The sequence below is a fragment of the Panthera pardus genome, unplaced genomic scaffold (genome assembly GCF_024362965.1).
Source record: "Panthera pardus isolate Hobbes unplaced genomic scaffold, ASM2436296v1 HiC_scaffold_15, whole genome shotgun sequence".
Classification (NCBI taxonomy): domain Eukaryota; kingdom Metazoa; phylum Chordata; class Mammalia; order Carnivora; family Felidae; genus Panthera; species Panthera pardus.
In genome coordinates, this window is record NW_026526710.1 from 41021733 (window position 1) to 41034907 (window position 13175).

The 13175-nt window shown below is 43.4% G+C and overlaps 1 protein-coding gene across 3 annotated transcripts in view; it reads left to right on the forward strand.

Annotated features, from left to right (window-relative positions):
- LAMA3 (laminin subunit alpha 3) overlaps positions 1–13175 on the forward strand; it is a 272359-nt gene that overhangs the window by 230415 nt on the left and 28769 nt on the right. For all 3 annotated transcript variants that reach the window (XM_019465535.2, XM_019465536.2, XM_019465538.2), the window contains 10 exons: positions 127–243; positions 328–507; positions 1028–1170; positions 2584–2754; positions 4627–4778; positions 4934–5096; positions 5759–5892; positions 6959–7103; positions 10187–10306; positions 10690–10823. In XM_019465535.2, coding sequence (XP_019321080.2) covers positions 127–243; positions 328–507; positions 1028–1170; positions 2584–2754; positions 4627–4778; positions 4934–5096; positions 5759–5892; positions 6959–7103; positions 10187–10306; positions 10690–10823 — 1459 coding nt within the window. The remainder of the gene's footprint in view (positions 1–126; positions 244–327; positions 508–1027; positions 1171–2583; positions 2755–4626; positions 4779–4933; positions 5097–5758; positions 5893–6958; positions 7104–10186; positions 10307–10689; positions 10824–13175) is intronic.

Sequence of the window (13175 nt, forward strand, 5' to 3'; positions counted from 1 at the left end):
TGAACATCTCTGAGATTCAGGTCTGCTCAATGCTCTGCAGATGCTGGCTACTTCAGGGGCCACCAATACCAATGGAGGATCAAAATCCATAGGGTAATTGCCTCATGATGCTTTATTTAATTTTAGAAATTAGTCCGGCTCTCAACAACCTACAGCAAACTCTGAAAGTTATGACAGTTCAGAAAGGATTGATTGATACCAATATCACTGCCATCCGAGATGACCTTCGTGGGATACAGAGAGGTCAGTATCTCCCTACCCACCGTACTTGGCTTCTTTTGTCGAGCATTCAAGATACTTACACCTCCCTCTTTTTGTGTGCTTTAGATGACATCAGTGATATGATCAGTAGGGCAAAGAGCATGGTCAGAAATGCCAACGACATCACAGATGAAGTTCTAGATGGGCTCAACCCTATTGAGACAGATGTGGCAAGAATTAAGGATACCTATGGGAGCACACAGAGAGAAGACTTCAACAAGGCTCTCACTGATGCAGATAACTCAGGTATCAAGCATTCTTCAGACAGGACATACTATCCATTTTCTCCATTGTTATGCACTTTGGTCAGTTTATGTGAATTCTTCCCTGATAAAGTCTGAAATTAGAAATTAAAATATTAGAAAACCGCTTCACATAACACCTTCAAAGAATATGGGTATTCTATTAGAAAGTCTAGGTGGGATTTTTTTTTTAACCCATTGACGTTGGTATTGAGTTTCCCTTTTTTAGAGTGGAGATATAGGTCCCCTAATCATGAGGTATTAAATTACAATTGATATTAAGGTTCAAAAAATAAAGATTTATCTTCTTCTGTAGTGGTTAAGAAAGATGATTTGATATCTAGACTGCAGGATAGAATCCACGATGTATTTAGGAAAGGTATCACCTGACTCTGAGTCATCCTGTCCAATATTTGGGACCCAAACGGGACCCAGCATTGACAAATGGTGTCAATGAGAAGATCTGTATTTAACCTTTTCTCAACTCACAATTACAAATTTCTGTTCTGTAATGTCATCAACAGTGAAGAAATTAACCAACAAACTGCCTGACATTTTGAGCAAGATTGAAAGTATCAACCAACAGCTGTTGCCACTGGGCAATATCTCTGACAACGTGGACCGTATCCGGGAGCTAATTCAGCAGGCCAGAGATGCTGCAAATAAGGTAGGTGTGTCCCCACATTGCCAGGCACTAAGCCTCCTTCTTTGAGAGGTTAACACATTCATCAAGAAAGGGAAGGCGGGGGGCGCCTGGGTGGCGCAGTCGGTTAAGCGTCCGACTTCAGCCAGGTCACGATCTCGCGGTCCGTGAGTTCGAGCCCCGCGTCAGGCTCTGGGCTGATGGCTCGGAGCCTGGAGCCTGTTTCCGATTCTGTGTCTCCCTCTCTCTCTGCCCCTCCCCCGTTCATGCTCTGTCTCTCTCTGTCCCAAAAATAAATAAAAAACGTTGAAAAAAAAAAAAAAAAAGAAAGGGAAGGCGTTTGTTTACACGGAAACTGGTTGTCTTTCTTGCTCTAATTCTTCAGTTGTTTGAAATGTGAAAGTTCACTTCCTCCTGTCATCCTTCAAAAGTGCACATTACCTTCATGCCCTAAATGATTTGGTATGTTAGGGACCTGAAGCAGTTTCCTCCCCACTGAGTTTATGCAGGCAGGAAGAACAGTTCTCCTCCACACCTCACCTGGTGAAGTGTTATTGCAAGTTCAGGTAGGGTTCTGTGAGCAGAATGTGCTGGTATGATGCTGCACAGGACCCACTTTCTTGTTATAACTTTAAAGTTATAGAATCCACCTTTATTGAGGGTGGAGGAATGGTTCCTATCAGCGAGGGCAGTGTTCTAAACACAGGATTATAGCAAATTTTCTTCACTGGAATGCAAATTCATCAGCCTTTGTTATTTTAACTTGACAGTTACTTGAATTCCTGACACTTCTCTATCAGAATTTGTTTTGGCCTAAAATAATACTAATGAAACATCTTGCTTTTTTCATCCACCCCCTGTGAGATATTTGCAGACAGAGGGTTGAGAAGCCAAGTCAGAGTATCAGTACCCTAAAGGCACTGTGGTTGATTTCTCGGTTCACTATTTTTAGAGAGCCCTGATGCACTCATTTTTAAGGACTGTAATAAAAGCAACCATAACATGTAACATATTAATGGGGAATGATTCCTTAAAGAATTTATTTTAAAAATATTTTTGAAGTATTATATATCTACTACACGCCAGGCACCATGCTAAGTGTTTCCACACGTTAGCTCATCTGCACAAAAACCTCCTAGTTGCAACTATGATAAGAATAGCGATTATCATTTCTGGCACAGAGAATTAGATGCACTTCTCATAGACCCCTGGCCTATAAACAGGAAGAACATGGATGCTTTATTACCCAGCCCCTAAAACAGCTTCATGAGTTTATAATCCAGGTCTAGGAGTCATGCACACTCCTTTGCTCTTTATCATAACAACTGGGAAAGGTAGAGCTGAAAGGATTCGCGTCAGAGGCACAGGCTACCACTGCGAGCACACCCCCTTTCCTCACAGGAGAATGGTTAATGCTCTAGATCTTTTCCCTCGTAGGTTGCTGTCCCCATGAGGTTCAATGGTAAATCTGGAGTTGAAGTCCGGCTGCCGGATGACCTAGATGATTTGAAAGGATACACATCTCTTTCTTTGTTTCTCCAAAGACCTGAGTCAAAAGAAAATGGGGGGACTGAGAATATGTTTGTGATGTACCTCGGAAATAAAGATGTAGGTATTGCTTTGACATTTCTCTTGTTTTTAAAACAGTATGGTTTGGGAATTTTTTTTTTTTTTTGAATGTTGGTTATATATTTGCTGCCTGACCACCAAACTTAGTGGTCGAAAACAACAGTAAATATTATTTCATGCTGTTTCTATGGTACAATGTTCAAAGTAGCTTAACCCAGATGATTCTGATTCCGGGTCTCTCTAATGAGGTGTCTGTCGAGATGTTGGCTGGGGCTGCAGGTATCTGAAGGCTTGACTGGGGCTGGAGATTTGCTTCCAGTTTGGCTGACTCACACACCTCGTAAGTTAGTGATGGTTGTCGGTAGGAGGTGTCTTCCATGCCACGAGGTCCTTTCCGTAGGGCTGCTAAGTGTCCTCATGACATAGCAGCAGGCTTCCCCAGGAATGCTGTTGGGGTGATCGAGCCGCCATCACCCTAGGGAATGCCGCTATTTGTGGGTTGAATTGTGGCCCAAAACAATATGGTTTTTGAGGCGCGTTGTCACCAGTGTGTCAAAACTTCCTGGCTTCCATTGGTGTAGCAGGAGGGAGTCCCACCAACACATCAGCAGACTCTACCACCTCTGATGGCACCACAAGGGGGTCTTCCATCAATCACAGACTGTTACCTGCTGGCCTTATCTGATGGAGAGGCCTTGCCCAGTGGGTTCAGCATGTGGTACATGTGTGTGTACACGTGAGCACGTACACACCAGGGGTTAAAGATGAGCACCCCTCCATACACAACCAGGGCGGCAATATCAAGGTTTCATGGAAATCAACAGTGCTTCTTCCTCACAAAACTGTGACCCTGTCCTTGTCAGAATGCCCAGACCCTTAAGTCTGCAGGGGTGGGACCATGGGTGGATGAGGACCAGAGTGAAATGAAGCCTCTCCTGCTTAATTAATGCCCATCTCTTTTTAATTCTTAATTCTTTAAACCACAACTGCTACAGACATTTTGAACAGTTCATTTTAGCTTTTAGCCCCTCCTCTTAAAATATATTTCTTCAACTTAAGTGTCAGAGGAAAAGGTAATCACTGGCTGGGTTAGCATACAATGGCTATGGGGGAAAAAATGTCTGAAACATTGTTCTGGAAAATTCTAGTCAGTTAGAAAGTTGGCTGTCATTAGTGGATGTGGTATTTAAAGATTCCTAAAACTGACACTATTATTAATCACTCTCTCATGCTTTGAAGTGTTGGTACTTTATCTGTAGCTTTGTTATGATATGACTTTCTGCTTTGTATTATAACAAAACACACATTACTTTATTCCTTCAAAATATTTGTACTATCTACCTACAAGGTGCCACATCCTGTATTTATGACAAACAAAAATTGTTTCCTGAATGTAAATTTCATGTTGTGTATATATTTTACCACAATTTGAAAACTTCATATGTACTCTAAGGTGCTGTATTCTAACAGAGAAGACAGATACATACGTAGCTGACCGTGATAATACAGGGTTCTAGATGTTACAACAGAGGCATAGCAAAGTGCTAAGAGATCATTGCATGGTACAGGGAGAACAAAAATGGCTTATCTCCCTTACCAGACTAAACTCTAGTGGAGACCTGAGTTCATATCTGGTTCATCTTTATGGCAAGTGCTTGGCAAATATTTGGAGATTTGGCCAACAGGGGAGTGAATACATGAGTGCAATAAACCAGGAGCAAAGACAGTGCAGACATTATTAATTAAATGTTCTGTCTGTATCATTCTGTACAAGGAGGTACCTCATTTATTTTGTCTTCCCAAGTCTTATTGTGTAAAACCCATTAGATATTTGAAATACACTCTCCTGGGATGGGGAGTTCAGAGAAACTGTGCGTGTGAAGTACACTAAGGTGGCCTTTCCGTCTCCAGGCCTCCAGGGACTACATCGGCATGGCAGTTGTAGATGGCAAGCTCACGTGTGTCTACAACCTGGGAGAACAGGAGTCTGAACTCCAAGTGGACCAGAGCTTGACCGAGAGCGAAACTCAGGAGGCGGTTATGGACCGGGTGAAATTTCAGAGGTACAAGTCCCATTGACCACTGCTCTTTGTTAATCTGACCCACACTCACCAAACTCCCATTGTATGTACCGCTGAACCCCATTTTTAGTATCTTGGCTTTGACTTGTTCAATTTTTGTGTAATTTTTAAATATAATCTTGTTTATTTTTAAACAGAATTTATCAGTTTGCAAGCCTAAATTACACCAAAAAAGCCACATCCAGTAAACCCGAAACACCCCAATTCCATGACATGGAGAATGGAAACAGCAACACCCTCCTCAACCTGGACCCTGAAAATGTTGTATTTTATGTTGGAGGTTACCCATCTGACTTTAGAGTAAGTGTCAATGTTATTTCACTGAGTGAAAATATTTAAATTTTAATTTGGTGTAATGACCTCACATCTCTATTTTAATTATCCATTGTATATAAAATGAACTTAACTATATATTCTTAAAGCATATCCAGGGATAAATGCTAACAGTTCTTGAGCACTTCCTCTGTGCAGTGATCAAGATGCAAATAGATTAATTAAAAAAAATTTTTTTTAATGTTTTATTTATTATTGAGAGACAGAGTGAGACAGAGCATGAGCACGGGAGGGGTAGACAGAGGAGACACAGAATTTGAAGCAAGCTCTAGGCTCTGAGCTGTCAGCACAGAGCCTGATGTGGGGCTCAAACCTACTAACTGCAAGATCGTGACCTGAGCTGAAGTCGGACGCCCAACTGACTGAGCCACCCAGGCGCCCTAAGTAGATTAATTTAAGAAGGCATTACTATTCCCATTTCACGGATGAGGAAACTGAGACAGAGGGGTTTAATAACTTGCCCAAGGTCAAGCATCTGGTGAATAGCAAAGCCAGGGCCTCTGGCTCCAAGGTCCACATTCTTAGCCCCTAGGCTGCAGGGATAGTTAAAAGTGATGGATTCGTACTGCTCTTGATCGACCTGACCACTGTCCTTGGTTGAATTAGATTTTCGGTTTCCTTTTTTTTAGCTTCCTGCCAGACTAAGGTTCCCTCCGTACAAAGGTTGTATTGAACTGGATGACCTCAATGAAAATGTTCTGAGCTTGTACAACTTCAAAAAAACTTTCAATCTCAACACAACTGAAGTAGAGCCTTGTAGAAGGTAAATAAAACCAGGCACTAGTGTCTCTGTAACTGTGATTTTGAGAACTTGCAGCTGTTTTATGTATAATAAATGGATGAGCCAATAGGATGCTGTTGATGTCACTGATAGCTTTAGGCCAACAGATCTTAAATTATGATCGCACGCCACACTGCTAATCCACTCCTAAAGTTCCCTCATTTGTATAAAATATTGGAGCGATAGAGTTTTCTCAATTTTGAAAAAAATAAACCCTTCTTAAATGTTTGGTGCCTCCTACCACAAAATATTCAGTAATAGATGGTACCTGATTCAGGCACAAAATTATATATTGAAGTTGCCAAAAAAAAAAAAAAAAAAAGTTGGTCCATGAAGTGCACCATGACTTTCTAGGTACTCTGACAGCTGGACCTTTTTGAAAATTGCTGTCTTGAGCTTCCTGACTTCCCTATAGTTAAAAGGATTTGGACAGACTATTTATTACTCAGGATAAAATTATGTTTCAAGTTAATAATTTTTTACGTTTCAAAGTCTTCAGCTGCTAGGCCACATCTTCCTAAGTAGATGGTTCCTAAATAGACAGTTAAGAGGAGACTCTTTAACTATTATCGCTTTAAAAAATATTTATTTATTTTTAAAATTTATTTTTATTTTGAGAGAGAGGGAGAGAGCATGTGTGCGTGCATAGGGGTGGGGCAGAGAGAGAGGGAGGGAGAGAGAATCCCAAGCAGGCTCTGCACTGTCAGCGCAGATCCCGATGCGGGGCTTGAACTCTCACCCGCTGTGAGATCATGGCCTGAGCCAAAATCAAGAGTCAGATGCGTAACCAACTAAGCCACCCAGGTGCCCCTTAACTGTTAGCTTTTTTGAGCTAGGGTTTGATTATCATAGCGTATAAGAGCACATCCAGGACAAATAGCTGGCTATTTTAACATCCTAAAGATGTTTTCTCTTTAACAAAATCATGACAGCTACGTTGCATGGGCTTTGCTCTGGTTTTTAGATGGCAGCATCTCCTATTAATAAACTGTCTTGAGTGGTGGTCCTTTGCTGCTGTGTTCTAACCTGTGATCTTTGATGTTGACAGGAGAAAGGAAGAGTCAGACAAAAATTATTTTGAAGGTACAGGCTATGCTCGAGTTCCAACTCAACCAAATGCTCCCTTCCCGACCTTTGGACAAACGATTCAAACCACCGTGGATAGAGGTTTGCTGTTCTTTGCAGAAAATCAGGTATTCTATGATAAACATCCAAACACTACCCAATATTTCCATTCAGTTAAGCAACTTCGTGGTAACTGGGTTATTATAAATAACTAACTAGATCTGAAAAAACGTGCAGATGTTACCCACATCTTTTCTCTCGGCCCAATGCTGCTTTTTTTGGCTATGGGAGTATACGCAGGTAATCGGGAGTTTGAGAACATGCCACCGAAACATGCCATTGTCAGTTTTATTCTTTGAAAACTGCTGTTTGCCTAATAATCAACTTATTCTGCCTGAAATCATGTGATGACCTCCCAGGGTCTCTGAGAGCCAGACTGTTTGACTTCCTGCTGTTTGCATCTTAGTCCGGCTCTCGCCAGACTGTGCAGAATTACGTCCCTATTGGCCTGATTCCTGGCTTCCCAAGACGTGGAAGCTTCTCTGTTTTCAAGCAGCTGTGGTTTCTGGAGGCCATTCTTCAGTCTAGTTTGGAGAAATCCGAAGTGACTCTCCAAGTCATGGTCAGTGCCATCTGCTGGGGGATGGGCCCAGACTTGCCCACTCCTGGAAGTACTACTGCCTCGTGGATCAGCCCATGGGATCTCTGTCTTTGAATGTGGGATGGATAAGGAGTTTGGGGTGTGACCCGCTCCTTCTACCTGCAGGGTGGGGACACAGACCTGATCCAACCCCTTTGTCTGGGGCTGGTCTTGACCCTCTGGGAGATTCCGAGGCTGAACCAGTTCTGAGGGTTTGGGAAGGACCTGACCTGCCTATAGAGTGTAAGGAGCTGAGCAGTCACACAGCATCTTCAGGTGGTTGTTTTCTAAAACAAGGTCTTCTTGGCACTATGTTTTGAAGTTCTTGGAGACTGAGAACCAGAAATGCTATTCATATTAGAAGAAAATATATGGAATACCATTAGTAACCAGATGAGAGAAAATGATTTTGAGCACCGCTATGCTCATTACTCAGTGAGTCGATGTGACTCTGTTGATTTGGAGTGTGATGAGCCCTGACTGGCTCCCTAGGACAAGGTTTAGGATTCAGATAAGGACTGTTGTTCCTTTTAAGTAAGGACTCTGTCAGCAGACTTCAAAAAGAGGCCTTCTGATCATTAGGGAACTGTGGAAGAATAAACTTTCAAGCCTTATATCAGAAATTCCTCAGCGTATCATTTTTTTAAGTTCATTTATTTATTTTTGAGAGAGAGAGAGAAGGAGAGAGTGGAGAGGGGCAGAGAGAGAGGAAGAAAGAGAATCCCAAGTAGGCTCCATGCTAATAGCAGGGCTCAAGCCCATGAACCGCAAGATCATGACCTGAGCCAAACTCGAGAGTCAGACACTTAACTGACTAAGCCACGTAGGCGCCCCCCAGCATATCTTTCTAAGGAAAGGTCTGTTTCAAGTATGTTCCTTACACAGTGATGGGGTTGCAGTTACAACCAAGACAGACACAGTTGCTGCCCTCAAGGACCCTATATTCTAGAGGGGAGGACAAATATTTAACAAAGCCATACTCAGTAATTGGTTCATTAATTTATCACAATGACCATGAGTGGTATAGAGGAAAGGTTTGGGGTGAATGAAGATGTGTAAAAGACTTTCTTGAGCAAAGGATGGATAATCTGAGACCCGGAGGAAAGTAGAAGACAGCATTTGAAGAGGACAGAGCAGAAGGGTGATCCCTGTGGGGAACGAAGCACAAAGAAGACTTGGAAGTGGGAAGGGCAGGGAGACTCAGGGATGGAACCGTGGCCCTTGTGGCTGCAGCACCGGGAAGCAGAGGGAACACGGAGAAACAGAGTTGAAGGGGTGATCAGAGCCTCACAACATGTGCTGGGGAGTCAGGACTCTATCCTGAGACCAAAGGAGGATAATCAAACATGCCCGCGCTGACATTTCCACAGAGCTCTCTGGCTGTAGAGTGGCAAGAAGGGACAGAGTGGGGGCACCTGGGTGGCTCAGTTGGTTGAGCATCTGACTCTTGACTTCCACTCAGGTCGTGGTCTCACTTGGTGGGTTCAAGCCCAGTGTTGGGCTCTGCACTGAGTGTGGAGACTGCTTGGGATTCTCTCTTTCCCTTTCTCTTTGTCCCTCCCCCACTCACTCTTTCCCTCCCTGAAAATAAATAAGCTTAAAAAATATTAAAAAAAAAAAAAAAGAAGTGTGGCTGAGACTGGGTGGCATGAAATGGAAAGTTAAGAAATGGTGGAACCGACAAGATTTGGTTGGAAGAGAGAGAGGATTAAGAGTGACTCCTAGTAGGTTTGTGGCTGGCTCAGCAAGGGGATTTCTGGTGAGAGAGTGAAAGGAGGGGAGAGAGTGGTAGGAAGGGCGGAGAGTCAGGCTTGGCAGCTGGGAGGCATGATAGAGGCATGTAGGTCCCAAGCTCTGCTTGAGATACTCAGAATTTGAGGTATCAGTAAGCCATGTGTGCAGGTGGTAACAATAGGGTAACAATAAGGTAACCAGATGTGCAGATCTGGCCCTGGGAAGACAAGTCTTGGCTGGAGGGAAGCATCTGGGCTTCATGGGCACACACCTGCATTGGGCTGCAGAAGTGACTATGACTTTGAGGCAGGTGGGAGGGAAGAGGAGGTCCTCTGAGGGCCCTCAGGGATCCCTCCACATGCGAATGGAAGGAGGGGATGCTCGAGGGGGATGAGGCGGACACATAGCAATAAGTCAGCAAGCAGATGGCGGCAGACGTCTGGGACCGTGCCTCTCTCCAAAAGGTAGCAGCCATCTTTTCAAATGATATTAATGATCTGTGTCTTTTCACTTTCCATTCATGCATGCTGCTTATGGATCGTATGAAACAAAATCATGATAACGGATACATTTATTGTGTCTTTCCTGTGTGCTAGCCACCGTGCATGATGTTGAACACTGCTTACAATATTTAACTGTCATACCCATCCTGGCAATGGGATATCACGGCACTATCGTCCGTGCTATCAGCGGATTAGATTTTAAGGCTGGGACCTGCCTGTTCAGGAGGCAGCTGAAGCTGAGAGCAGTTTGTAACTTGAGAGTAACCTGAATCCCAGCCCTCTAGGTATTCTTTGGTGGAATCTTCTGGTAATCTACATTGTTTCCATGCTCTAGGATCGCTTCATATCTCTAAATATAGAAGATGGCAATCTCCTGGTGCGCTACAAACTGAATTCAGAGCCACCAAAAGAAAAAGGAGTCACCCACACTGTCAACAACGGAAAAGACCATTCGGTACATCCTTTGAACGTGTTCACGTGAATTGTTAAATGTCCTCAGTCCTTTAGAATTAAGTCAGTGCCAGGACATTTTTCTATTACCAGACTAACTTAACAGTTATTAAAGGATGAGGGACACATCTCTCAAAATCAGAATATTTGGGCATGAAATATATATATGTATATATGGCATATATAAAACATGATTAATTTCAAATGCAAACATTTCTATTAAAATGTTTTAATATTATATTTTTATCCAAAAGTTCTATGGCTCAGAATCTTCCTACCATGTATATAATGAATCTGAAGGAAATAAAAACATAATAGCTCTGAACCACGGTGAATAGGATCCTTTAATTGCCCATTGCTTGCTGACTCATCTCTCATTTATTTTAGATCCAGATCAAAATCGGGAAAGCCCAAAAACTCATGTGGATAAATGTGAATTCTAAAAAAATCAGAATTGAAGGTGAAATATTCGATTTCGGCACATACTATCTGGGAGGGATTCCAATTTCAATCAGGGAAAGGTAAGACGATGTAAAACAAAACAAAAAACAAAGAGGCAGGTTACCTCTCTTCGTGGTTATGATTGCTAATGATTAGTTTACCTTTTCAAATTCCAGCAACAAACACAAAAAGTTTAACTTCTTAGTGTTAACAGTGTTAGCCAACAGAGTAAAACAGGTTGTGAACACTGGATAATGAGACTGGCTGTTGAAAGGAGAGTGAGGGAATCGCGGGTTACCCTCCCCCTCCCCCCTTAGGGTCCTTCTTAGGAAGAGAGAAGCCATAGGGAATGTGGTTAGTGTTGACAGTGCTGGAATAAGAATGGAGGCTGTGGCCCTGGGGCCCTTCAAGGTAGCACAGGAGAGCGCAGGCGGTTCCATGGCCTGGCAAGCAGCGCTGGGCACTAATAGTTGGGGTTGCTGCCTTCAGGAAGTATGTCCAGAATATAAAGCATGTCTGTATTACTTGGCCTTTTGTGTTATCAAGGACTGAATAGGTACATCACTGCTTCTTGGATAATAAACACATGGATGAATTAAGTTAATGTGAGAGGAAGTGAAGCTTCATCTGAATGAGAAAAAAAATACGACTTCCAGAATGTGCTTAAAAATAACTTTTACATTTAAACTTGTGTGTATCCTCCAAAAAGGCTTTTAAATAGCTGACAATAGGGGCGCCTGGGTGGCTCAGTTGGTTAAGCGTCTGATTTCAGCTCAGGTCATGATCTTGCAGTTCAAGGGTTTGAGCCCTGCGTAGGGCTCTGTGCTGACAGCTTGGAGCCTGGAGCCTGCTTTGGATTCTGTGTCTCCCTCTCTCTCTGCCCCTCTTCTGCTCCTGTGTGTGTCTCTCTCTCAAAAATAAATTAACATTAAATAGCTGACAGTAATGTGTGGAAGGACTCCCTGGAAGGTTAGTACAGACTCATGACTGAGTTAAGAGCACTCCCCCATGAAACTGTGTTTATTATGATTATTCTTACATGAGATCTGAGGATATTGAACTCCTTTTCTAATTTATAAATCAGGTCAAAGGAGTACTAGATGTGGTTTTTAAGGTGTTGTGTATAGGTGGTCTTTCTTCAAGAATCCTTATACATGTGGACATCGGTCCATCCATAGTAAAGAGGAACTAATATTCATTTTAAAGTTCTTAAGGTTACCCTCAAAGACGAAAATACAGGTGAGAAAGCTCTGCCCTTAATAGAGTTTGGGAGTGAATATCTTAGATTCTTTGAACTAGAAAGGACCTTGCATGGGATGCAACCTCTGAATTTTATAGATGAAGGAATTGAGAGCCAAAGAGGGGCCGTTCATATTTAGCATCATCAATATTAAATATCAGTTCAACCATGAATTGCTGTTACGAATGATCAGTAATCTTGATTTTATTCAATTAAATGTGATAAAATAGGTTAACTTAAGGAAGTCAGCACTGCTGTGCACATCTGAGATTCCCATTCATTCATTACACAAGTACTCATTGAGTGTCTAGTGACATCAGGCAGTGTGGCTATTGCTGACAAGGCAATGATGAACTGGCCAGGACCTCAAGTGTAGCAGATGGGAGACCACAGAGTGTGGTGGGTGCCACGAAGGAGAAGCTCAGGGTCCTGTGAGTCCCCCGGAGGGAATCTAATCCGCTTGGGGGCATCAAGAAGGTGGTCTCTGGCTGGGACCTGAAGTATAGGAGCAATCAACATACGTAAAGTGCCAAGAGCTGGAGAAAGCGTGACCTTCCAAGGAACTGGAGGATACTGGCGAAGCAGGCTGGGGGTGCCACATGGGGCTGGTGTGGCAAGCAGGGGCCAGAACACAGAGGACCTTGAAAATCACAGTAAGACAGCCGTTGCTGGGGGGACACCAGCAGAGAAAGGACATGATCGATTTCAACTTCTCAGTAGCTCACTCTGGTGCAGGGTAGAGACTGGATTCGAGAGGGAAAAGGCAGAGGCAGGTAGAGCAGTTGGAAGATGAGCTTATTAACAGAGGCAAGAGATGAGGGCAGCCGCAGGGAAGCAGCTGTGCAGATAAGGCAAAGGGCGTGGATGCTTAGTATCATTAGGACAGCAGATGGGTAGTACTGAACGGTTGCTTGGGGCTGGGGAGGGAAGTATAAAAATGTTCAGGGGTGACACCTGGGTTTTGCTCCAGTGCTTGGGCAGATGGATGGCACTGGCAAGGAGGCAGGGGATGGGTTCAGTCTGAGCCAGGCTGAGTTCCCGGAACCTGAGAGCAGGTGGAGATGCCAGAAAGCAGTTGGACAAAGGCCTGGACCTCTACAGAGAAGTCTGGGCTGGAGAAAGGGTGAATGCAGCTCAGGTACAGGTGTTGGTCAAGCTTGTAGGGCAGGTGAGCTCACCCGGAGCACTGAGG